The sequence below is a fragment of the Mustelus asterias genome, chromosome 23 (genome assembly GCF_964213995.1).
Source record: "Mustelus asterias chromosome 23, sMusAst1.hap1.1, whole genome shotgun sequence".
In the NCBI taxonomy this organism is placed as follows: domain Eukaryota; kingdom Metazoa; phylum Chordata; class Chondrichthyes; order Carcharhiniformes; family Triakidae; genus Mustelus; species Mustelus asterias.
The window spans coordinates 59,316,960-59,344,468 of NC_135823.1; the positions used below are offsets into that span (position 1 = coordinate 59,316,960).

The 27,509-nt window shown below is 47.9% G+C and overlaps 1 protein-coding gene across 1 annotated transcript in view; it reads left to right on the forward strand.

The window, feature by feature from the left end:
* Nucleotides 1–1,334: 1,334 nt before the first annotated feature.
* The window catches only part of mss51 (MSS51 mitochondrial translational activator), a 39,404-nt gene continuing 13,229 nt past the window's right edge, over nucleotides 1,335–27,509 (forward strand). Inside the window, exons 1-4 of the mRNA XM_078239891.1 lie at nucleotides 1,335–1,507; nucleotides 3,781–3,936; nucleotides 8,289–8,413; nucleotides 12,594–13,157. Coding sequence (XP_078096017.1) covers nucleotides 1,335–1,507; nucleotides 3,781–3,936; nucleotides 8,289–8,413; nucleotides 12,594–13,157 — 1,018 coding nt within the window. The remainder of the gene's footprint in view (nucleotides 1,508–3,780; nucleotides 3,937–8,288; nucleotides 8,414–12,593; nucleotides 13,158–27,509) is intronic.

Consider the following 27,509-nt stretch of genomic DNA (forward strand, 5'->3'; position numbering starts at 1 on the left):
GCGTTGAAGCCCTTTAGACTTATTCCTGATCAGGCAGTCTAGCTTTGTATGGGTGCCCATAGTCTTTTCAATGGAGCTCTCACAGATTGTAGGAAAACAAGCCATTTCCCATCAGGCCCGCTGTTCTCCATGTTCCAAAGCATGATGGACCAGGTTGGTCAATCTTCAACATTATATAGAAGAGTGAGAGGGGATCTCATGGAAACTTATCAAATTTTAACAGGGTTAGATGGGGTAAAGAATGTTCGCAATGGTGGTGGAGTCCAGAACTAGGAGTCATAGTTTGAGGATAAGGGGTAAATCTTTTAGAACTGAGGTGAGAAGAAATTTCTCAGAGGGTGGTGAATGTATGGAATTCACTATCACAGAATGTAGTTGAGGCTTAAACATTGTCTGATTTCAAGAAGAAATTAGATATAGCTCTTGGGGCTAAAGGGATCAAGGAATATGGGAGGGAAGGGGGGATCAGGATATTGGATTTGATGATCAGCCATGATCAAAATGAATGGCGGAGCAGGCTCGAAGGGTCGAATGGCCTCCTCCTGCTTCTCGATTCTATGTTTCTATGTATGGTCATATATCCGTCATGGTGCGCTTACACAATCTCAACAATTACAATGCTCCTCCTTACTACTAATTCCAGCTCCCCCAGGCTTGAGCACAGAAGTTAAGGCCTACACTCCAGGGCAGCACCGGGGGAGCAGTACACGGTCAGAAGTGCTGTCATTCTGAGTGAAAATGACAATTTAATGTCAAATTGGGGACATTTCTTTTTTGCTAATGTGCAGGCAGCATAGTGGCACAGTGGTTAGCGCTGCTGCCTCTCAGCGCCAGGGACCCGGGTTCGTTCCTGGCTTGGGTCACTGCCTGCGCGGAGTCTGCACATTCTCCTCCGTGTCTGCGTGGGGTTTCCTCCGGGTGCTCCAGTTTCCTCCCGCAGTCCGAAAGACGTGCTGGCTAGGTGCATTGGCCATGCTAAATTCTCCCTCAGTGTACCCAAACAGGTGCCGGAGTGTGGCGACTGGGGGATTTTCACAGTAACTTCATTGCAGTGTTAATGTAACCCGACTTGTGACGCTAGCACTTAATCTTAAGGAGGAAATGAAGACACAAAATACAGTGGCATTGTCATGACGATATTTATATAGTGCCTTTAACAGAGTAAAATGTTTCAAGGCATTTCACAGGAGTAATTACAAACCAGAGTTTGATATTGTGAAAATGATAAGGAAATATTAGGACAGAGGACGAACAACTTGTTCAATGAAATGTCTTGAAGTGTAATATTTTAACCTGTGGGGTTTCTCCCAGGCTAATTATTAGAGACAAGAACCATGTTGCGGCCGAAAGCCATGAAGAAACCTGCCGCGGTGAAGGGCTCTGATGCCCCCAGTGCTACTGGTGTCTATACAGATACACTTGGCTTTGTCGCCATGGATCACAACGTCCCAGGACTTTCCAAGGTCATCCTTTCCAAGTTAAATATGCAAAGCTACAATGATTACAGGTGAAACACTCCTTCTGCTAACTTCCTCGCCTAAGTTTGCGTTTAGATGTAGATTGCAATTTCGTCTTGGTGATTGTGTGACACATTTAGAGTATTTTATCCAGGCCCTCGCATAGAACATAGAACATAGAACAGTACAGCACAGAACAGGCCCTTCAGCCCACGATGTTGTGCCGAGCTTTGTCTGAAACCCAGATCAAGCTATTTCCTCCCTATCATCCCGAAGTACTCCATGTGCCTATCCAATAGCTTCTTAAATGTTCCTAAAGTTTCTGACTCCACTATCCCTGCAGGCAGTCCATTCCACACCCCAACCACTCTCTGAGTAAAAAACCCACCTCGGACATCCTTCCTATATCTCCCACCATGAACCCTATAGTTTTGCCCCCTAGTTACCGCTCCATTCACCCGAGGAAATAGTCTTTGAACATTCACTCTATCTATCTCCCTCATCATCTTATAAACCTCTATCAAGTCTCCTCTCAACCTCCTCCGCTCCAAAGAGAAAAGCCCAAGTTCCCTCAACCTTTCCTCATAAGACCTACCCTCCAAACCAGGCAGCATCCTGGTAAATCTCCTTTGCACTCTTTCCAGTGTCTCCACATCCTTCTTATAGTGAGGTGACCAGAACTGCACACAATATTCCAAATGTGGTCTCACCAAGGTCCTGTACAGTTGCAGCATAACCCCACGGCTCTTAAACTCAAACCCCCTGTTAATGAACGCCAACACACTATAGGCCTCCTTCACGGCTCTATCCACTTGAGTGGCAACCTTCAGAGATCTATGGATATGAACCCCAAGATCTCTCTGTTCCTCCACATTCTTCAGAACCCTACCTTTGACCCTGTAATCCACATTTAAATTTGTCCTACCAAAATGAATCACCTCGCATTTGTCAGGGTTAAACTCCATTTGCCATTTTTCAGCCCAGCTCTGCATCCTATCTATATCTCTTTGCAGCCTACAACAGCCCTCCACCTCATCCACTACTCCACCAATCTTGGTGTCATCAGCAAATTTACTGATCCACCCTTCAGCCCCCTCCTCCAAGTCATTTATAAAAATTACAAATAGCAGAGGACCAAGCACTGATCCCTGTGGCACTCCGCTGGTAACCGGTTTCCAGTCCGAAAATTTTCCATCCACCACCACCCTCTGTCTTCTGTTAGATAGCCAGTTACCTATCCAATCGGCCAAACTTCCCTCTATCCCACAGATCCTTACTTTCTTCATAAGCCGACCTATCCCTGTAACCCCACACATTTCCCATGGCTAATCCCTCGAACCTTTGGACACTAAAGGACAATTTAGCATTGCCAATCCACCTAATCTGCACATCTTTGTAGGAGGAAACCGGAGCACCCGGAGGAAACCAACGCAGACACAGTAGCACAGTGGTTAGTACCGCTGCCTCACAGCGTCAGTGACCTGGGTTCGATTCCCGGCTCGGGTCACTGTCTGTGTGGAGTTTGCATGTTCTCCCCGTGTCTGCATGGGTTTCCTCCGGGTGCTCTGGTTTCCTTCCATAAACATGTGCAGGTTAGGCGGATTGCCCATGCTAAATTGCCCCTTAGTGTCCAAAGATGTGTAAGTTAGAGGGATTGACCATGGGAAATGTGTGGGGTTACAGGGAGAGGGTGAGGATGAGTGCCTGGATAAGATACTCTGTCAGAGAGTCAGTGCAGACTCGATGGACCAATTTATTTATTTATTAGGCACAAGTCAGCTTACATTAACACTGCAATGAAGTTACTGTGAAAATCCCCCAATCGCCACACTCTGGCGCCTATTCGGGTACACTGAGGGAGAATTTAGCATGGCCAATGCAGCTAACCAGTACGTCTTTTGGACTGTGGTGGAAACTGGAGCACCCGGAGGAAACCCACACAGACATGGAGAGAACGTGCAGACTCCACACAGACAGTGACCTAAGCTGGGACTCGAGCCCTGGTCTCTGGCGCTGTGAGGCCTAACTACTGTGCCACCGTGCGAATGGCCTCTTCTGTGCTGTAGAGACGCTATGGTTTATTGATTTCTGTTACGTCTACTGGTCAGTGTTAGAAACTGGAATTCTGTAGAGAACAGCAGTGTTATTGTCCGCTCCCAATCCAATTAAAACACAGAGCCTCTGAAAATTGCTTTGTGGAAAACCTCGTGCTTATGTTCGACCTTGAGTTGATTTTTGGATTGCTGTCGAGGTCTGGACGGTGGAACGATGGTTTCTGTTCAAAAGTCTTGACTGTTTTCCTTTTGTCATGCTCTCGGTATAGGGCAGCTCTGGAGGGGAGGAAGCAGGCCCCAGAATTCGGAATCCGCACCTACCAGGAGATGTTTCAGAAGATGGAGGACACGTTTAAGTTTTGCGCAGAGTGCAAGAAGCTTCCGGAAGCCCTGTCGGATCCCAGAGCTCTTCGACGCTGTAAAAGGTAGGCAGTGGCAATTGAGGGGAAAAAGTGAACCTCGTTAAGTGAGTCAGACTGATAGTTAACTTGTGTGTTCCCTCCTTTCGCCTGGTCAGTGCATCTCCCTTGAAATTGGAACCAACCCATGGCCAATATAGAGCAGCCCAAGCAAAAGGATTATCCTCCAGTCGGAGAAAGGAAAATCTCCTTGAGAGTCTGTTTATTAGTGTCACAAGTAGGCTTACATTAACACTGCAATGAAGTTGCTGTGAAAATCTCCGAGTCGCCACACCCCAGCGCCTGTTCAGGTGCACTGAGGGAGAATTTAGCACGGCCATTGCACCTAACCAGCACGTCTTTCGGATTGTGGGAGGAAACCGGAGCACCTGGAAGAACGTGCAGACTCCGCACAGTCACCCAAGCCGGGAATCGAACCCAGGTCCCTGTGAGGCAGCAGTACTAACCACTTTGCCACCGTGCTGCTCCCATAGCAACAGGAAAGAAATGAACTTCCTAAAGTCCGGAGTAAATCTGAAGTGCTATTACATGGGCTGACTTTCCTTGCTCCACAACAGGAACCTGCGAATTGCAGCAAAATATTGAAAATGAAACCACTGATTCCAAATGTTTGCATTTACTCGTCAGAATGATCCTAGTTCTAAAATTCTGATTGGCTCTCCCAATCTCCACCCACCCCCTACCAGATAACAGAATCCTCAGAGGAACGATACAAATGACAAAATAAAAACAGAAAGCGCTGAATAATCTCACCAGGTCTGACCGCAACTGTGGAGAGAGAAGAAGGGCATAATTAATTACCTGTTCCTGCAACACATTGGCACATGAACAGGTGGGGTGTAGAGGGTTGGTTTGGGAAGGACAACATGATTGCCGCAGGCTTGTTGGGCCGAAGGGTCTGTTCCTGTGCTGTACTGTTCTTTATTCTTTGTTCGGTTACACAATGAAACCACTTCTTCATGTACTCGATGAAACCATGGACTCAATGAAGAAGTCATCAACATTAGAAGAGTGTTCGGGTACCAGGTCAGAAACCCCAACAATTTTGGTATTAATGTGAGGGTAGAATGTTTCACTCCCAGTGCGATTCTACTGACAAACTGGGGAGTTTTTTTATCAAAACAAACTTTATTTAACAACACAATATAACTATAACAAATGAATTATCTCAACTTTTAACAATTGAACAATCCTTAAACAAGATAAGATACAATTCTTGACTGCTAACCTATCTCTATTAGTTTCAATTCAAGTAATATTCCTCTTACAGACTTAAACCCGTCTTCAAAATCAGTTGGCAAAACGCAGGCTTACTTGCTTGTACTTAGTTTTCCAGTCTTGGAGCTCACAGACAACCTCCAGAGAGAGAGAGAGAGACAGAAAGACACGTCGTGCTTCTTTCACAACCAGGCAGGAACTACTTGTTTCAAAATGAAAGAGAAACTGTGTATCTTCCCTGCAAGCTTAGTTCCTCCCATTAAGCACATGACTCGACCTTTGTCAATCAACCTGGTCAAGAGTCTACACTTACACCCCAAGGGAAAACCCAAGTAAACACAAATGCATTAACTCTGTTTGGACAAACACACCATTAGCTGAAATGAGTTATTATGCTGCAGTCTCAGCATGAGGTTGCACGTTTTTTTCAGACAAATCGACTCCTTACAGCAAAGCGCTGCCTCTCACAAGAAACATGATATAAATATATTTCTTAAAGGCACAGTATCATCGCAAGAGCACAGGGATGGGCTCAATTCAGCTGCCTAACTCTGATGGAGAAAAACTGTCAGTGCTTGTGGGATGGACCCCCACACTAATTTACATTCAGAAGAAGCTTGCAGTCTGTTTTGCGAGCTGCTAGGGAGTCTCAATGGCTTGATCCAATGGCAGGTCAGACATCTTCCTGAACAATTCAAAGGGATATAATCAAATCGACACACTATATTACAGAAGAGGCAGATCACTGCGTGTAGTGATCGATTATGCTATGGAACTCTGAGTTATCCAAACCTGCTGGAACCCTAATTCCCAAATTTACACCAATAATTAGCTGGTTCTGCACTCGGGCAAAATAGACAGAAACAAGGTTCAGTTTCTACCCCAAAATCTGCTTCAGTGTTTAAATATCGGTATTAATCAATAAACTAGAATCCTCCAGTGCAGAACCAGTGAATCATTGGTGTAAATTGGGAATTAGGGTTCCAGCAGGTTTGGATAACTCAGAGTTCCATAGCATAATCAATCACTACACACAGTGATCTGCCTCTTCTGTAATATAGTGTGTCGATTTGATTATATCCCTTTGAATTGTTCAGACGCAGAGGTTAATTCCCTTTACCTCGCGCCGTAATCTGCAAAAGTGTTTGGGAAAATGTTAACTGTTCTTCATTAACGTTTAGAGGTTCATTAGCAGAAAGACCTGGCACTCACTTTAAGTAAATAATTAACAAATTATTTAATTAACCAACCGGAAACTTTAACTAAACAAGGAACACATCAATTAAAGTAAGGTTCGACTGGAATGCTGTTCAAATTAATACAAGGACCATTCATTACACGAAAAATTAATAGTACTAACCTAATCACTCTGAAAAAAAAACATATACAAACAAGTTTTGTGGCTGTGGAAAAAAACCTTTGGTGTTCTTTTATCAATGTCGCTGTCGGTAAAGTCTTTCTGATTGGGTACCCTTCTGGTAGATAGATGGAGAGTTCTCTTAAGAAATATTTTAAACTGGCAGAGAGCCGATCTTGCCCTCTCTACGTGTTGAGAGGTGACCGCTTTTCAGTTCAATTCCCTCTGCAGGCAGTTGAGTTCCATTCTATAACCCTGATGACCTATCAATTTTCCTACCCCAGGATTGGTCTGATGATGTCAAACAACAGCAAATTCAAATTTGATAGGTTCCTGATCGCTGGGTGTCTTCTCTGATAAGCTATGCAAACCCAAGGCAACTCTGATGCTTGGTCCTTGTTACAATTGTTGCAATCTGTGTACCCTGTATTTTAAACATTCGAGCGCGGAACACAAAACCAGCTTTTAAAAGGACCGCACTTCATAAACTCAACTTCACAACAGAATATTCTGGTTTAGTACAGAGAATGTAGTTTTTTATTTGTTCTTTGGGTGTGAACATTGCTGGCAATGCCAGCATTTGTTGCCCTTCCCTAATTGCCCTTGAAATGAGAGGCTCACTGGGTCATTTCTGAGTTGCAAGTCAATCAATTCAATGAATAAATCTAGCTTTTCGGCAGTACAGAACAATGGGTCTGGAGTCACATGGAGCCCAGACCAGGTAAGGGTGGCAGATTTCCTTCCCTGCAACACATCAGTGAGCCATTAGGTTTTTAGCAATAATCTGGTAGTTTCATGATTATTATTAAAGAGACTAGAATCTTATTTATTAAGTCAAGTCAATGCCCTGAGGAATGAACTGGAGAATGGCTGACACCTATTTTGTTCAGTTGAAACAGGTGCAATGTGTGTACATGTTCTTTCTGTCTGTTCATATTGTACACACTTTGCGCTTGTTTCAACTGAAAAAAATAGCCAACGGCCATACTCTGTTCATTTCCCAAGGCCAATGCATTGACCAATCAGAATCAACCTGCCTCACAACGCCAGGGACCCGAGTTCAATTCCGGCCTCGGGTGACTGTGTGGAGTTTGCACGTTCTACCCGTGTCTGTGTGGGTTTCCTCTGGGTGCTCCGGTTTCCTCCCACACTCCACAGATGTGTGAGTTAGGTTGATTGGCCATGCTAAATTGCCCCTAAGTATCAGGGGGATTAGCAGGGTGAATACATGGGGTTACAGGTATAGGGTCCAGGTGAGATTGTTGATGGTGCAGGCTCGATGGGCTGAATGGCTTCCTTCTGCACTGTAGGGATTCTATGATTCTAAACATGGCAGTTAACTGTCAGTCATCAGTTAAGGGGTACATTCTCCATGGCAATGCCTCAACCAATCAGAGTCCAATTGCCAGCTGACCATGACTCTCTTCTCGTGAACCATAAATTATTGTTCCCTTTACATTTGGTATTCTTGCAAAAGAGATCTGATGAGTGGAAGATGAAAAGCTTCGACATGCTTCTTTTTTTCAATGATACTTAAGTTCTATACAGAGGTAAAAGCTATTAGCTTTATTAATTGAATTCAAATGCCCCCCCCATGGTGGGATTTGAACTCACGAACACCAAAGCAGGTTGCTAGTCCGGTAATGTTACACCTGAACTACTTTGGATGACTTAGTGGGTAGGCGGCAGAGGTACGTTTCTTGCAAAATAAAGTAGAAAATAGTTAACTGAACAAAGTCAATGAAAAATTGCAAATGACTCCCATGGCCATTTGGATTTTCAGATGTCAGAATGTCTATTACTGCGGGAAGGAATGTCAACGCACAAGTTGGCCGGTACACAAGAAGTTATGCAAGAAATTAAAATGGGCCGCAGTCGACAGACTGGTTGAGTGGCTCGCGTTCACAGGTACTGAAAAGTCCATTCAGCATGCTTTCAATTTTTGATGCAAGCACTAATCCCTCTCCACACATAAATCAAGCTGGGAATGTCGCTTTAATTTCTGCCAGTACTTCACTGTTAAGGAGATAGAATGTTCTAGGCGCTTGGCTCCGAAACGCCTAGAATGGTGGCACAGTAGTTAGCACTGATGCCTCAAAACTCCAGGGACCAGGGTACGATTCTGTGAGTGACTCTCTGTGTGGAGTCCTCACGTTCTTGCCATGTCAGCGTGAGTTTCCTCCGGGTGCTCCGGTTTCCTCCCACGCTGCAAAGATGTGCGGGTTAGCTTGATTGGCCGTGCTAAATTGCCCCTTAGTGTCAGGGGGATCAACAGGGTGAATACGTGGGGTTACAAGGATAGGGCCTGGGTGGGATTGTTGTCGGTGCAGGCTCGATGGGCCAAATGGCCTCCTTCTGCACTGTAGGGATTCGATGATTCTAAGAAATTAGATAAAGCTCTTGGGGCTCAAAGGATCGAGGGATATGGGGGGAAAGGGGGGGATCAGGATGTTGAATTCAATGGTCAGCCATGATCAAAATGAATGGCGGAGCAGCCTCGTGGCCTACTCCTGCTTCTAGTTTGTATGTTTCTATGTGTATGGTATCAGAATTCTATTTTTGGTCCATTTGGAATGGTACTTTGTAAATTGGTACACATGACGAGATCTTTACTGCAATATGTAGTGTCATAGGCTGAGAGATTGCACACCAATGCCATAGATGTTCCTTTTTACTGACTTCCGAGTCACAGAGTCAATATTGCCCTTTGAGTCTGGAATGTTCTATAGAGGGACACGATGAAAAATGGTTATTGCCCATTGGAATCGGGGAGAGAGAGGAGAGAGAGTCAGTTCAGCCTATTCCAGTACCTCTTTAGCAACAGTTTATCAGTGGAGACCATGAACTAGGTGCCCGCAATCGCCGCGACATGCAGGGAATGAATGATGTGCAACTAAAGGAGTTTTAAAATAATTTTTTTTTTTTATTAGTCACAAGTAGACTTGCATTGACACTGCAATGTAGTTACTGTGAAAATCCCCTAGTCACCACACTCCAGCGCCTGTTCGGATACACTGAGAAAGAATTTAGCATGGCCAATGCAACTAACCAGCTCGTCTTTCAGACTGTGGGAGGAAACCGGAGCACCCAGAGGAAACCCAAGCAGACACGGGGAGAATGTGCAAACTCCACACAGACAGTGACCCAAGCCGGGAATCGAACTCCCCCTGCACTGTAGAGATTCTATGATTCTCTGAGATGCACCAAAGAAAGCATTCTTTCTGGTTGTATCACAGCTTGGTATGGGCTCCTGGTCTGCCCAAGACCGCAAGAAACTACAAAAGGTCGTGAATGTAGCCCAATGCATCATGCAAGCTAGCCTCCCATCCATTGACTCTGTCTACACTTCCCGCTGCCTCGGCAAAGCAGCCAGCATAATTAAGGACATCACACACCCCAGACATTCTCTCTTCCACCTTCTTCCGTTGGGAAAAAAATACAAAAGTCTGAGATCACATACCAACCGACTCAAGAACAGCTTCTTCCCTGCTGCTGTCAGACTTTTGAATGGACCACCTTGCATTAAATTGATCTTTCTCTACATCCTACCTATGACTGTAACATTACATTCTGCACTCTCCCTTTCTCTAGTACAATATGCTTTGATATCATACAAGAAACAATATTTTTCACTGTATACTAATATATGTGACAATAAATCAAATCAAACAAAATGACAATTCAAGAAAGTAGTGCACTTCTAAAAGTATTAAACCAAAGGGACAGTTAACAACTCATGCCACTTATTTCGACGGACTATGGGTTTCTATTTTCCCATTTGGGTTGGGTGCTGCTATTTTAGCTCTTGTTCTTTGAGAGGTCAGTGAACAACAAAGCTTTTTCCCACTCTGGAATTGTATTTCGGATAAGTTCAGATAACTGGGATCAGGAACCCAGATCAAATGCAGGGTTCCTTCAAAGAGAGAACTGTTCAGGTCATATAGCTAGATTCTTATGGTTGTTCTATCAGGAGATCTAATCTTGTTACATGTGAACTAGATCACACTATCTGTAACCCCCACGACTTGCCTGGGCTTGCAAAATCTTACTAACTGTCCTGGCTTGAGACAATTCACACCTCTTTAACCTGTGCTTAACCCTCTCTCCACTCACATTGTCTGCAGTTTTGGTGTCCTTATCTGAGGAAGGATGTCCTTGTTATAGAGGGAGTACAGCGAAGGTTTACCAGGCTGATTCCTGGGATGGCAGGTCTGTCAGATGAGGAGAGACTAAGTTGGTTATGACTGTATTCACTGGAGTTTAGAAGAGTGAGAGGGGATCTCATAGAAACTTATAAAATACCTTTAAAGACTTGCATTCCAACCATTATCTTGTAAATTGAGTCTGTGTATGCCCTGTTTGTGAACACAACTCTTCACTCACCTGATGAAGGAGCAGCGCTCCGAAAGTGCTACCAAATAAACCTGTTGGACTTTAACCTGGTGTTGTGAGACTTCTTACTGTGCCCACCCCAGCCCAACGCCGGCATCTCCACATCATAGATTCTGAATGAGACTGAGGGACTTTTCAGAAGACTTTTGAACCTCAAGGCTCTTGAAAGGCAAATGTGGCACGGGTTTTCTCTGCTGCTGTTGTCTTCTTATTCTGAAGACTGCCTCAGGCCTCTTCCGGGTTCTGGGATAAAAGGGTTTCAGTATCAGAAAACCAGTTTCAATCACGTGACCAACAGCCATTAGTGTACAATAGAAGGTGGTTTTCAGTCTTAGAGAACCAGTTTTGATCACATGGTTAACAGCCATTGATATCCAATGGAAGGTAAATCGTGGTCTTTCACACAGTTTGTGGGACAACTAGTTTTGTCAGTTTTTCTTTGTTGCATTGAAAACCTGGAGACAGGGAGCAGGATTTTCCCGTCCCGCCCGCCACAGGAATCGTAGTGGACGGGCATGGACCATGCAAATGTCTGGTGACCTCGGGCGGGAATTTCTGATCTTGTGGGGGGCGAGTGCGGCCGGAAAATCCGGCCCACAGAATCTAGGACTCCATTTCTGTTTTGGCGTAAAGCTTCGGCACTGACAGGTGTGAATTCCATAAAGGTCGTTGGTGAGGCCTCACCTGGAGTATTGTGTGCAGTTTTGGTGACCTTATCTGAGGAAGGATGTCCTTGTTATAGAGGGAGTGCAGCGAAGGTTTACCAGGCTGAATCCTGGCATGGCAGGTCTGTCATATGAGGAGAGACTAAGTTGGTTATGACTGTATTCACTGGAGTTTAGAAGAGTGAGAGGGGATCTCATAGAAACTTATAAAATTCCAACAGGGTTAGACAGGGTAGATTCAGAAAGAATGTTCGCAATGGTGGGGGAGTCCAGAACTAGGGGTCAGGTTGAGGATAGGTGGTAAACCTTTTAGAACTGAGATGAGGAGAAATTTCTTCACCCAGAGGGTGGTGAATGTGTGGAATTCACTACCATAGAATGTAGTTGAGGCCAAAATGTTGTGTGATTTCAAAAAGAAATTAGATATCGCTCTTGGGGCTAAAGAGATCAAGAGATATGGGAGGAAGCGGGGATCAGGATTTTGAATTCAATGATCAGCCATGATTGAAATGAATGGCGGAATAGGCTCGAAGGGCCGAATGGCCTCCTCCTGCTTCTAGTTTCTAAGTTTCTAAAGGAGCGCTGTTTAGGCATGTCCATTCAAGGGGGAGAGACCCGCCACTCTTTATGATTCAATTTGGAAAATTCTGGAAGCTTGATAGCCTATGTTGAAGTTGCAAAGGTCCCCATTGGCAGCCATCTTGACAGTTCATCAGTGTCCCTTTGTGAATAGATAAAGACAGCTCCAGATGGCTGGGAGTGACAAGAGCAACAAAGGCCTAGGATGAAGCTGATTGGCCACCTTATGAAGTGGCGCTCAAAGTTTGGGAATGGGAGAGTAAATAATTTATCTTTTGAAAAAGTGGCCGCAAGCAGTTACTCTCAATTAGATTTGGAACTGTTTGTCCATTAGAAATAGCTCAGCTCCTCTTATCAATATTTGCCGAGACCCAATGGAATCTGACTTTTGCTGAGGTCTTTCAGTTTTAAGTCTCGCGATTAAATTTCGTCCTGTGTAATCTGCTGTCCAGGTGACATTCCTTTTCCGAGTGGGAACTGGACGAAAGCTGTACCTGAGGTGAAGGGCTGGGACGCGTGGTTCCTGATGCAAGAGGAACTCGACACCAAACTAAACGCGATCCTGAACTGTAAGTACATGAAGCTTTTGTGGGAAAACGCGGGGAAGCCACAGCCCGAGGATGAGGAGCTTTTGGAATCCATCAGACGGGTGACCACCGACTTTCAGGCAAGGCCACTCACCATTGGATTAGCCCTGCACAGCTTTAGCATTGACCCACTGGAAAAGCCCATCACCATCCATGTGGTTGGCGCCTCTCACACCGAGACCCTAAACGCCAGAGTCACAGACTACGATGAGCTCGCCCATATGTTTCCAGGCAACGAAGGGATCGAGGTTGTCATGATTGGGCCTGAGGTGGTGGAAGGGTCGAGTCTCCGACCTCCCTTGGAGTCTTACGCTGGCAGGCGACGGGTGTATCTGAGTGGCTGGAAGGGGCTGTACCACATGTACTGGGAGACAATGGTGGAGTCAGGACAGGCTGCGCGGCCTAGTTTGGTGGTAGGATTTCATCCAGGTGAGACAAACCTTCCCAAATTGAAACCCCAGCGAAGCAACATTGTCTGAGTGAAAATTCTTCTTTCTAACTGTTCCCTTATCATTTCTTTATAAACACAAGATTCTCGTAGCATACATGAACACATCCCTACGTGCTGAGTACATTTGCTAAAAGTGATGCAGTTTTCCCAGACAAGAAAAGATTGGCCAAATTCCTCTTATCGGACAACACGGATGAAGTCCCGGATATGCCACACTCAACTCCTGGGGTGGGATTTTCCGGCCACGCTCGCCCCAAGGCCGGAAATTCCCACCTGAGGCCAACGCACCTTTTCGTGGCCCGCCCCGGCCCGCTACCATTCCCGTGGCGGGCGGGACAGGAAGGTTCTTGCCCCGCGTGTCACTTTGGCTAGAGGGAGGTGAAAATCCCATGGACCAACCAGCAAATGGCCACCCACTGCAGTTAAGGGTGCCTGGGAGAGCATTTTGGTCTAGTTGTTTAATACAGCGCTCCCTCAGTACTGACCCTCTGGCAGTACAGCGCTCCCTCAGTACTGACCCTCTGACAGTGCGGCACTCCCTCAGCACTGACCCTCCGACAGTGCGGCACTCCCTCAGCACTGACCCTCTGGCAGTGCAGTGTTCCCCCAGTACTAACCCTCTGACAGTGTGGCACTCCCTCAGCACTGACCCTCTGACAGTGCGGCGCTCCCTCAGTACTGACCCTCTGGCAGTGCAGCACTCCCTCAGTACTGACCCTCTGACAGTGCAGTGTTCCCCCAGTACTAACCCTCTGACAGTGCAGCACTCCCTCAGTACTGACCCTCTGACAGTGCAGCACTCCCTCAGTACTAACCCTCTGACAGTGTGGCACTCCCTCAGTACTGACCCTCTGACAGTGCAGTGTTCCCCCAGTACTAACCCTCTGACAGTGCAGCACTCCCTCAGCACTGACCCTCCGACAGTGCGGCACTCCCTCAGCACTGACCCTCTGGCAGTGCAGTGTTCCCCCAGTACTAACCCTCTGACAGTGCAGCGCTCCCTCAGTACTGACCCTCTGACAGTGCAGCACTCCCTCAGTACTGACCCTCTGACAGTGCGGCACTCCCTCAGTACTGACCCTCTGACAGTGCAGCACTCCCTCAGTACTGACCCTCTGAAAGTGCAGCACTCCCTCAGTACTGACCCTCTGACAGTGCAGCACTCCCTCAGTACTGACCCTCTGAAAGTGCAGCACTCCCTCAGTACTGACCCTCTGACAGTGCAGCACTCCCTCAGTACTGACCCTCCGACAGTGCGGCACTCCCTCAGTACTGACCCTCTGACAGTGCAGTGTTCCCTCAGTACTGACCCTCTGACAGTGCGGCGCTCCCTCAGTACTGACCCTCTGATAGTGCAGCGCTCTCTCAGTACTGACCCTCTGAAAGTGCAGCAGTCCCTCAGTACTGACCCTCTGACAGTGCGGCACTCCCTCAGTACTGACCCTCTGACAGTGCAGCACTCCCTCAGTACTGACCCTCTGACAGTGCAGCGCTCCCTCAGTACTGACCCTCTGACAGTGCAGCGCTCCCTCAGTACTGACCCTCTGACAGTGCAGCACTCCCTCAGTACTGACCCTCTGACAGTGCAGCGCTCCCTCAGTACTGACCCTCTGAAAGTGCAGCACTCCCTCAGTACTGACCCTCTGACAGTGCGGCACTCCCTCAGTACTGACCCTCTGAAAGTGCAGCGCTCCCTCAGTACTGACCCTCTGACAGTGCAGCGCTCCCTCAGTACTGACCCTCTGACAGTGCAGCGCTCCGTCAGTACTGACCCTCTGACAGTGCGGCACTCCCTCAGTACTGACCCTCTGACAGTGCAGCGCTCCCTCAGTACTCACCCTCTGACAGTGCGGCACTCCCTCAGTACTGACCCTCTGACAGTGCGGCACTCCCTCAGTACTGACCCTCTGAAAGTGCAGCACTCCCTCAGTACTGACCCTCTGACAGTGCAGCACTCCCTCAGTACTGACCCTCTGACAGTGCAGCGCTCCCTCAGTACTCACCCTCTGACAGTGCAGCACTCCCTCAGTACTGACCCTCTGACAGTGCAGCACTCCCTCAGTACTGACCCTCTGACAGTGCAGCACTCCCTCAGTACTGACCCTCTGACAGTGCGGCGCTCCCTCAGTATTGACCCCTTGACAGTACGGCACTCCCTCAGTACTGACCCTCTGACAGTGCAGTACTCCCTCAGTACTGACCCCTTGACAGTGCGGCACTCCCTCAGTACTGACCCTCCGACAGTGCAGCACTCCCTCAGTACTGACCCTGTGACAGTGCGGCACTTCCTCAGTACTGACCCCTTGACAGTGCGGCACTCCCTCAGTACTGACCCTCCGACAATGCAGCACTCCCTCAGTACTGACCCTGTGACAGTGCGGCACTTCCTCAGTACTGACCCCTTGACAGTGCGGCACTCCCTCAGTACTGACCCTCCGACAATGCAGCACTCCCTCAGTACTGACCCTCTGACAGTGCGGCACTCCCTCAGTACTGATCCTCTGACAGTGCAGCACTCCCTCAGTACTGACCCTCTGACAGTGCGGCACTCCCTCAGTACTGACCCTCTGACAGTGCAACGCTCCCTCAGTACTGACCCTCTGACAGTGCAGCGCTCCCTCAGTACTGACCCTCTGACAGTGCAGCGCTCCCTCAGTACTGACCCTCTGACAGTGCAGCACTCCCTCAGTACTGACCCTCTGACAGTGCGGCACTCCCTCAGTACTGACCCTCTGACAGTGCAGCGCTCCCTCAGTACTGACTCTCTGAGAGTACGGCACTCCCTCAGCATTGTACTGGAATTTCAAACTTGGATTATATGCTATGGGTGAAGTTCTGCAAACAATGTCTAACTGTTGACCCCAGCGGGAGAACCAGTGAGATTCCCTCTGGATGTGTTGGTGTGAATCAATTCGCAATTAGACAAGGCTGACTCCTTGGAGATCAGATCAGCACCCTGATCGTCAGACAAACCTTCACAAAGCACCTGCCCCCTTCACCGGCCAATACCCTCCCCACTCGCTCGCACCAGCCCTCCGCCGGCCCCCAAATGAGTGACACCCTGCTATGGGGTTACCAAAGGAACCCCCATCAGGCCTCCCCAGGACACCCCAATCCGGAGGCACCTTCATGCTCCCCGTCACCGCCACCGCACCCCCCCCCCCCGCCCCGCTTTCAGGCCCACACTTTGGCACTGCCAACCTGGCACCTTGGCAGTACTAACCTGGCAATGCTAAGTTGACACTGCCAGGTTGCCGCTGGCAGGTTGCCACTGACAGGATGCCAGGGCACCACCCAGCCACTTCCTTACCACCTGGGGGCTTCAATGGCCTTAGAGCCCTCCCCACCACTCCCCCGCCTCCCCACCATTGCAACTGGACTCCATTGCGGAGACCAGTAGTGATTCCAGCCACATTCCCACTCCCCCCGAGGGTTGGAGATTTGCGGAGAATCCACCTCCAGACTGACCCTGCATATTTAAATGAATATTTAAATAAATACATTGGGGTACCGGGGGCTGGGAGAATCCAAAAGGGGTCCTTGCCGGCATGAACCATCTACGGCCCCTCCCCCGTTATTCTCCGACCCTAGCGGGATTTGTGCTGAGAGCACAGGGCTGGAGAATCACGCCCGGTGTAATGTGACCTTCTGACCCCGAGGCAGGAGTCCCACGCACTGAAACACAGCTGACCATAGCATTGAACATGCAACACAGTATTGGCAGCAATATGGGAGGAGGGCAGCCCCTGGGTGAAGGTGCTGCACGACATGGGGAATCGTAGAATAGCTACAGCACTGGAGGAACATAGGAACTATGGGGAGGTGATGGCCTAGTGGTATTATCACTATTAATCCAGAAACTCAGCTAACATTCTGGCGACCTGGATTCAAATCCCACCACAGCAGATGATGGAATTTGAATTCAATAAAAGTATCTGGAATTAAGAATCTACTGGTGACCATGAAACCATTGTCGATTGTCGGAAAAACCCAACTGGTTGACTGTAATGTCCTTGAGGGAAGGAAATCTGCCGTCCTTACCTGGTCTGGCCTACATGTGACTCCAGAGCCACAGCAATGTGGTTGATTCTCAACTGCCCTCCAAGGGCAACTAGGGATGGGCAATAAATCCTGGCCAGCCAGCGACGCCCATGTCCCACAAATGAATTTTTAAAAATTAGGAGCAGAAGTAGACAAATTCAGCCTGTCGAGCCATTCAATCTGATCATGGCTGATCTCTCCCTGGTCTCAAATCCACCTCCCCACCTGTTCCCCACATCCCTTTAACCCTTTTTAAATTAGAAATATATCTGTCTCCCTCTTGAAACCATTGAACGATTCAGACTTCACCGCGCTGTGGGGCAGCGAGTTCCACAAATTCACCATCCTCTGCGGGAAGTAGTTCCTCCTCATCTCAGTTTTAAATCTACCGCCTCTCAACCTATACCTGTGACCTCTTGCTCGAGATTGCCCCATAAGAGGAAACATTTGGTCTACAGTTACTTTATCAGTCCTTTTTAGAATTTTATATCCCTCGATCAGATCCCCTCTCATCCTTCTAAACTCCAGCAAGTACAAGCCCAAAGTGTTTAATCTCTCCTCATACGTCAACCCTTTCATCCCTGGAATCAACCTGGTGAACCTCCTCTGAACTGCCTCCAATGCCGCAACGTCCTTCTTCAAGTAAGGACAGTAAGAAGTCTCACAACACCAGGTTAAAGTCCAACAGGTTCATTTGGTATCACGAGCTTTCAGGGCGCTGCTCCTTCATCAGGAGAGTGGGAGTTCCTGTACCCGCTCATTAAAACCTTGCCCTAAGTTAATCAGGCAATTTTATGTTTTTGGAAACTGTGGAAGTTGGAACCAGCCGTTAACAGGTGAAGGGTCCAAGTCTGTTTTGCAGCGTGAATGGGTCCTTGAGAAACCACGGAATGCTCCAAGCTCTGATTGCGGTTAAAGAAAATAAGGACGTTTACTGAACATTGCATGCTAAAAATGTCAAAGATTCTGTACAGCTGCGAGTGTAGGTGATAAGGTTTCAAATGAAGTATTGAAATGATGCTGAATTCTATTGGTTGAAAGTACAGACCAAACTGTCAGGCTATTGGTGCTTTAACTGCTGTGGTCTCTCCCATTGGCTAAAAAGTGCTATAACTGACACTTTTGCAGAGCTCTGTTTGAACACCACAGTGAGATTCGCTGCGTTTCTTCTCCTTGCACACAAAGAATAAAGCTTAGAAGATTGAGTACACACTGAACATTGTCTGGTTAATTCTCAACAAAACTATTAAGATTAGTTTTTGTGAGACAGCCATCTTTTGTTACACTTAGCTCCAGCTGCCACCTATTGCTGTGACACATACTATGCAAGCAAAAAAAAAACCTGAACCACTGTACAGAAACCAGAGCATCTTATCAAGCAAGTTCATGGAACCTTCCAGATAGCAGTCTAACTCCCTCTTGAATGCCTCATTGGAAACTACCTCCACACTCTCTCAGGCAGTGCATTGCAGATTCTAACCACACGCTGCGTGGAAAAAGTTTCTCCTTGTGTCGCCATTGCTCCTCTTCCCAACTACCTTAAAGCAGCACCCTCTGGTTCTCCACCATGGCAGGGTGGCACAGTGGTTAGCACTGCTGCCTCACAGCGCCAGGGACCTGGGTTCGATTCCCGGCTTGGGTGACTGTCTGTGTGGAGTTTGCACATTCTCCCCGTGTCGGCGTGGGCTTCCTCCGGTTTTTCTCCCACAGTCCAGAGGTGTGCGGGTTAGGTTGATTGGCCGTGCTAAATTGACCCTTTGGGCGGGATTTTCCGGCCGTGCTCACCCCTAGGCCGGAAAATCCTGGCCAAAGTCAATGGACCGTTGCATAGTCCGTGTCCGGCTCACTACAATTCCCGTGGCAGGACGGGACAGTAAAACTCAGGTCTTAGTGTCAGGGGGATTAGCAGGGTACAAACGTGGGGTTATGGGGATAGGGTTTGGGTGGGATTGTTGTCAGTGCAGGCTTGATGGGCCGAATGGCCTTCTACATTGTAGGGATTCTATGACTCTATGACCCATCCACCAATGGGAGCCGTTTCTCCCTCTCCATTCTGTCCACACCCATCATGGTTCTGAACACCTTGAATCAAACCCCTTCTGAACCTTCCCTTCCCCACAGGAAACATTCCCAACTTCTCCAGTGAAGCCATGCGACCAAAGTTCCTCATCCCATTCCTGCGATGAGTCGGTCGGGATGAAACTCCCCATCTGTGGAAGGATCAGGATTGGATAGTGCAGCAGGGTAAACGTTGATGCAAGTGTTGCCATTGCGGCTCTGATACCTCATTTCAGACCAGTTCTCATTGGAAGGGTAGAAGTCCTACTCCTGCGAAAGAACCTTGGGGGATCTAAATCCAATTCCAATTCCGAGCACAGAGGAGTTCAGGGGTTGCATGAACTGAACGCAAGTTGCTCCGGTTAACATTTTAAAAATTCATTCGTGGGACATGGGCGTCACTGGCTGACCACCATTTATTGCCCATCCCTAGCTGCCCTTGTTCAGAGGGCAGTTGAGAGTCAACCACATTGCAGTGGCTCTGGAATCACATAGAATCCCGACAGTGCAGAAAGAGGCTATTTGGCCCATCGAGCCTGCACCGACAACACGGTAGCACAGTGGTTAGCACTGCTGCTTCACAGCTCCAGGAACCTGGGTTCGATTCCCGGCTTGGGTCACTGTCTGTGCGGAGTTTGCACATTCTCCTCGTGTCTGCGTGGGTTTCCTCCGGGTGCTCCGGTTTCCTCCCACAGCCCAAAGATGTGCGGGTTAGGTTGATTGGCCATGCTAAAAATTGCCCTTAGTGTCCTGAGATGCGTAAGTTAGAGGGATTAGTAGGTAAATATGTAGGGATATGGGGGTCGGGCCTGGGTGGGATTGTGGTCGGTGCAGACTCGATGGGCTAAATGGCCTCTTTCTGTACTGTAGGGTTTCTATGAATTTCTATGAATTATAACAATCCCACCCAGACCCCATCCCTGTCAACCCACATATTTACCCCACTAATCCCCCTAACCTACACATCCTGGGATACTAAGGGGCAATTTAGCATGGCCAATGGGGCCTAACCCGCACATCTTTGGACTGTGGGAGGAAATCAGAGCACCCGGAGGAAACCCACGTAGACATGTAGGCCAGACCAGGTAAGGACGGCAGATTTCCTTCCCTGAAGGACATTAGTGAACCAGATGGGTTTTTCCGACAATGGTTTCATGGTCATCAGTAGATTCTTAATTCCAGATATTTTTTATTGAATTCAAATTCCAACATCTGCCGTGGCGGGATTCGAACCCGGCTCCCCAGAACATGAGCTGAGTTTCTGGATAGTCTAGCGATAATACCACTAGCCCATCGCCTCCCTTAGATTGCAGGGTTTTGTGCTTGGAGTGGATAATTAAGACCCTGCAGCATGAACTTCGTGAGAACATTGTGCAGCGAATCCTGCCGTTCCTCACTGGGCTGCTAGGCTTACACTGAAAGAATTCCCGGTGGAAATACGATCTGACCCTGAGAACTGAGACACTGAGGCTATGAGGTCATGGGGTCCGAGAGCTACTCAACTTACAATACAAAAATTCATTCATGTCTTTAACTAAGCTCAGTTGTTTAGCCAAGATGACAGCCAATGCCTGGTAACCTTTTAGAAGTTGCATATCCACCATCTGGGCAAATGAATCAAAAGGAAAACCATCAATAAATCCAGGGATAAACAGGAAAATGCTGGTGATGCATGGCAGGTCTAGTCAGTATCTAAAAAGAGAGTAGAAGGATATATTGCTAAAAACACTTACTCTGTCAGCCTGACGGGGTGGCACGATGGCACAGTGGCTAGCGCTGCTGCCTCACAGCGCCAGGGACCCGGGTTCGATACCCGGCTTGGGTCACTGTCTGTGTGGAGTTTGTACATTCTCCCCGTGTCTGCGTGGGTTTCCTCCGGGTGTTCCGGTTTCCTCCCATAGTCCAAAGATGTGCGGGTTAGGTGGATTGGCCGTGCTAAATTACCATTTAGTGTCAGGGGGACAAGCTAGGGTAAATGCATGGGGTTATGGGGATAGAGACTGGGGTGGGATTGTAGTCGGTGCAGGTTCAATGGGCTGAATGGCCTCCTTCTGCACTGTAGGGATTATATGATTCTATGTGAGTGCCGATGAAGCGTCATGCTTAAAATTTTAACCTCGTTTTGATAATGGCATTTCCAGAACTTTCTATGTTTGTATCGTAATGTGAAGTGTCAAGGATTAATCTTCGGTCGCAGGTCTGAGTTCCCGTGAGTGTTGAATAAAATTTGTGAAGCTGGAGTACAAAATGTCCATCATATTTGGCAGCCTTTGTGAAATTTACCTGGCCACTTTCTGCTTTCTGTCCGGATCTTGAAAGGAATGCCACTGAAATATTTAGTCAGAGCTGCTATTGTTCGGATGTCGTAGCTTTACCTGTGTAACTAGAGTTCACCCTACATGGCTGGTGAGGTTATCATGATGTGGAGATGCCGGCGTTGGACTGGGGTAAATACAGTAAGAAGTTTAACAACACCAGGCTAAAGTCCAAGAGGTTTATTTGGTAGCAAAAACCACACAAGCTTTCGGAGCTGCAAGCCCCTTCTTCAGGTGATTCACTCACCTGAAGAAGGAGCTTAAGGCTCCGATTCACTCACCCTGAAGAAGGAGCTTAAGGCTCCGAAAGCTTGTGGCTTTTGCTACCAAATAAAACTGGTGAGGTTATGACAGGGGCGCAGCTCCAAGGAAATTTCCAACCGTTGGTCTCTCCAACGTTCCTTAAAAAAAAAACAGGTATTACTTTCCACTTTTTTTCATTTTTCCCTGAACCAGCATCGCTAAAAAGGAAGGGAGTCGCTTGCTGGTGTCAAGTTGCTGTTTATGGGAACATGCTGTGCACTTCCTACATTGCAACAGCAGCTACGCATCTAAACTTACAGTGGTTGCAAACACTCTGGAGAATCCTGAGGTCAGAGAGATGTTGGCCACGATTTTCTGCTCGCTCCGCTGCTGCTCCAAGCGAGGATGGAGACTTCAGCGCTCAGCCAAACCTCCATTCACTGCAGCGGGACTGGAGAATCCCATTGGCGTGAATGGCTGGAAAATTCTGGCCACTAAGTTTTTCCTTTACTTTCCATTTCTCAGAGGTTTGATTTGGACGCTTCTCACAGAATCATAGACTCCCTACAGTGCAGAAGGAGGCCATTCGGCCCATCGAGTCTGCACCGGCCACAATCCCACCCAGGCCCTATTCCCGTAACCCCACACATTTACCCTGCCAATCCCCCTGACACTAGGGTCAACTCAGCATGGTTAAATCAACCTAACCCGCACATCTTTGGACTGTGGGAGGAAACCGGAGCACTCGGAGGAAACCCACGCAGACACGGGGAGAACGTGCAAACTCCACACTGTCACCCAAGGCCGGAATTGAACCCGGGTCCCTGGCGCCATAAGGCAGCAGTGCTAACCACTGTGCCACCGTGCCGCCCGAGCATAAAGCTGAAAGCTGGGTTTCTGTGTGTGCGCCAAGTTCTCTTCCTTTATTCATTTATGGAATGAGTGTTGCTGGCTTAGGGCCAGCATTTATTATCCATCCCTAATTGCCCCTGGAGATAGTGATGGTGATATGCCTTCTTGAACTGCTGTAGTCCATGTGGTGTGGGTATGCCTATGATACAGGCCGCAATTCTCTTGCCGTTTATGCCAATGGGATTCTCTGGTCCCGCTGGCAGCGTACCCCTTACCATGGGCTTCCTGGCAGCATGGGGTGACCGCAATGGGAAATCCCATTGACAGCGGCAGGACTAGAGGAACCCACCGCTGGTGAACTGCGCGCCACCTCCCGCCCCGACAAACATGCAGCTGGGAAGCCAGAGAATCCTGCCCTCTGTTCATAGAAGAATCATAGAATCCCTACAGTGCAGAAGGAGGCCATTCAGCCCATTAAGCCTGCACCTCCAATCCCACTCAGTCCCTATTCCCATAACCCCAGGATTTTCAGTCAGTGACAGTGAAGGAAGGGTGACGTATTTCCAAGTCAGGATGGTGAGTGGCTTGGAGGGGAACTTGCAGATGGCAGTATTCCCACATGTCTGCTGCCCCTGTCCCCTGGATGGTATTTGAATGGATTTGGAAGGTGCTGTCTAAGGACTAAAACTAAGGAATGACTCTTTGAGCTTTCTCAGGGCGGCACAGTGGCACAGTGGTTAACACTGCTGCCTCACAGCGCCAGGGACCCGGGTTCGATTCTCAGCTTGGGTCACTGTCTGTGTGGAGTCTGCACCTTCTCCTCGTGTCTGCGTGGGTTTCATCCAGGTGCTCCGGTTTCCTCCCACAGTCCCAAGATGTGCAGGATAGGTGGATTGGCCATGCTAAATTGCCCCTTAGTGTCAGGGGGGCTAGCTAGGGTAAATGCATGGGGTTACAGGGATAGGGCCTGGGTGGGATTGTGGTCGATACAGACTCGATGGGCCGAATGGCCTCCTTCTGCACTGTAGGGATTCTATGATTCTGATTGTGTTCCTGCCCCAGCAGTTGTCCTTCTTTGTGTGTGAACACTGAAAGTGAACAAGCTGATTACAATCCTCCTGGTGAATCCATCAAGGTGACTTTGCCGTTGGTTGCCTGACCCACTGTCTGATCGGTGCGGGCGTCGTAGCGTAAAACCAACATTAGCGCAGTGTACCTCACTCCACAATAATAGGAGCTGGAGTATGTACCACAAAGCCTGTCCAGCCTGATCCACCATTCAATGGGATCAGGGCTGATCTTAGGATTCAATTCAATTTTCCCACTTGCTCACCGTATCCTTTCATTCCCCGAGAGACCGAAAGCCTGTCTGTCCCAGTCTTCTACGTGTTCAAAAATGAAGCATCCACAACCATCCTCAGGGATAGAGAATTCCAAAGATTCACAACCCTTTGGGTCAAGTTATTTCTCCTCATCTCCGTCCTAAATGATCATTCCCATATCCTGAGACTGAGCTGTCTGTGTTTTGGATTCTCCAACCAATGGGGATAATGGGCGGGATTTTCCGGCCACGTCCGCCCTGAAACCGGGAAATCCCGCCTGAGGTCAACGGACCTTTCCATGGCCCGCCCCTCGCCCGCTCCGATTCCCGTGGCGGGCGGAACAGGAAAAGTCGCCCCAATCTTTCAGTGTCCACCCTATCAAGCGCCAAGTTAGCACTGCTGCCAGGGACACAGGTTCGATTCCCGCCTTAAGTCATTGTGTGGAGTTTGCACGTTCTCCCCGTGTCTGCGTGGGTTTCCTCCGGGTGCTCCGGTTTCCTCTCTCAGTCCAAAGATGTGCGGGTTAGGTGGATTGGCCATGGTAAATTGCCCTTTAGTGTCAGGGGGATTAGCTAGGGTAAATACATGGGGTTACGTGGATAGGACCTGGGTGGGATTGTTGTCGGTGCAGACTCGATGGACCGAATGGCCTCCTTCGCACTGTAGGGATTCTATGATTCTATGATTACAAATCCAGGACCTTCCTAAACTGAATGGATCTGTAATGCATCACGAGTTGTATTAAGCCGGGGACACACCTCTCCCACCAGTGAGGGGTCTTGTCAGCTAAGTAAATGAGCTTGTATTTCTGCCGTTGATTTGTGAATGGCTGCAACAGATGCAGGAGCTGAGAGATAGATGGGAGACATCATTCTAGTCCACAGGCAAAGTGAAGTGTGGACATCAAGCTGACAGATTGTAATTTACTGCGGGCCTGAGATATGCAGCACATTCCCAAGGCTTGACAGACCCACACGGATCAATCCAAGCACAGAATTGACACCTATCGGGTAGGCGCCACTCAACCCCTTCCGCCGACTTGTTTCAGTGATGTTCAAGTCACTTTGACTGTTAACATCGCAATGCCTTTACCAACGGTTTAAAAGCAAAGGAGCTGAATCCACGTCTTCGTCCCGAGCAGGTCTTGTACCATCAGGCAGCATCGGGCACAGGCAATGGGACGACATGAGGGACGCGAATTGGGATTGTGCAGTTAAATGTTGAGCAAACAGCGATGGGGGGGCGAAGGGTTTCCTTCAGCCCCCACCAGGAGAGATTGGTCGTTGAAGGTTGGTTAATATTGGATTGTCACCCCCAACTCCTTCACTGAACAAGGTCACAATATCTGTTGTGGGCAGTTGCTAAAGCACTAGGGCATCACACTTGGAGCTTTGGGGGTGGTGGGGTGTCTTTAAGGGTAACGGTGACACCACCAGGTTTTTTTGTTACAATTCCGAGTCACATTTTAGCGCACAGGCGAGGGCATGACAAGGAGGTTTTTCTTCACCTTTGCTCACATTCCCAAGGATTAAGACGCACTAGAATTGGTGGGGAAAATGGCTCCATTCACTGGGATACTTGCCCCGATTATAAACAGTCATAGATTCATAGACGTTTACAGCATGGAAACAGGCCCTTCAGCCCAACTTGTCCTTGCCGCCCAGTTTTCGACACTAAGCTAGTCCCAATCTCAATTGCCCGCATTTGGCCCATATCCCTCTATACCTATCTTATCCATGTAACTGTCTAAATGCTTTTTAAAAGATAAAATTGTACCCGCCTCTACTACTATCTCTGGCAGCTCATTCCAGACCCTCTCCACTCTCTGTGTGAAAACGTGCCCCTCTGGACCCTTTTGTATCTCTCCCCTCTCACCTTAAACCTATGCCTTCTAGTTTTAGAACCCCCTACCTTTGGGAAAAGATATTGACAATCTAGCTGATCTGTGCCCCTCATTTTTTTATAGGCCTCTATAAGGTCACCCCTAAGCCTCCTACGGTCCAGGGAAAATGTCCCAGTCTATCCAACCTCTCCTTATAATTCAAATCATCAAGTCCCGGTAGCATCCTGGTAAATCTTTTCTGCACTCTTTCTGGTTTAATAATATCCTTTCTATAATAGGGTGAACAGAACTGTACACAGTATTCCAAGTGTGGCCTTACCAATGTCTTGTGCAACTTCAACAAGACGTCCCAACTCCTGTATTCAATGTTCTGACCGATGAAATCAAGCATGCTGAATGCCTTCTTCACCACTCTGTCCACCTGTGACTCCACTTTCAAGGAGCTATGAATCTGTACCCCGAGATCTCTTTGTTCTATAACTCTCCCCAACGCCCCACCATGAACTGAGTAAGTCCTGCCCTGGTTCGATCTCAGAGGTCTTCCAGCATTTTCCCTTTTTGTAAACTCTTCAGGCCCCAGTTAATCATGAGAGGACTGGGACTTTCCATAATCTTTCCATGTTTTCGAGGAAGAGCATTTTTGAGGAGAATGGGACAATGGAACTGTGACTGACGATGAGAATATCCACTTGCGGAATGTACTGGAATGTCCCCTTTGATCCACCTCCCGTAGTAGACTCTGCTCAGAGTGGAAGGTGTAATGTGGTCTTTTTTTTTATTCATCAGTGGGACATGGGCATCGCTGGCTAGTTGAGAGTCAACCACTTTTTTTTATATTGCTGTGGCTCTGGAACCACATGTAGGTCAGACCAGGTAAGGACGGCAGATTTCCTTCCCTAAAGGACATTAGTGAACCAAATGGGCTTTTATGACAATCAACAATGATTTCAGGGTGATCATTGGTCTTTTAATTCCAGATTGTTGTTGAATTCAAATTTCACTATCTGCCATGGTGGGATTCGAAGCCAGGCCCCCAGATCATTACCCTGGGTGTCTGGGTTATTAGTCCAGTGACAATACCACTATGCCACTGCCTCCCCATTCAAACTCTAAGTTCATCATTATCTTACCTGGAAGACGCCTCCAGCAGGGTGACCCATTCTGATTCTGTCTTGGTGTCAAATCATTTTACTGAGTAGTGTTGGGCCAATTTGTTTTATCTTAATACTTATGACACAATGATAATTGGTCGAGTCTTCAATTTCATTGACCTTGTAATATTCTCACTGACCTTAACCGTTTGGAAATGTGCTGAAAGGCACAGCAGAGATCAGTACTTTTGGCATGATTAACATGTCATCGCTGTACTGTGCTGGGGACATTTGCAACATAGAGTAATGCATTCTTCTGTAATTATCAAAGCGATCCTGTGATGAATGCTGAATATCAGTCGCACTGAATCATCGTAGTCTAAATACCCTGGCTTTCAAGTCAAATAGGCTTCCAAGAAACAGAATAATTCTCTTGTTGGATACTATAGATGAAAGAAAGAACGACTTGCATCTTATATGCACTTTTTATGACTTCGCATTGTCCGCAAAGTTTACTTATTAGTGTCACAAGTCGGCTTACATTAACACTGCAAAGAAGTTACTG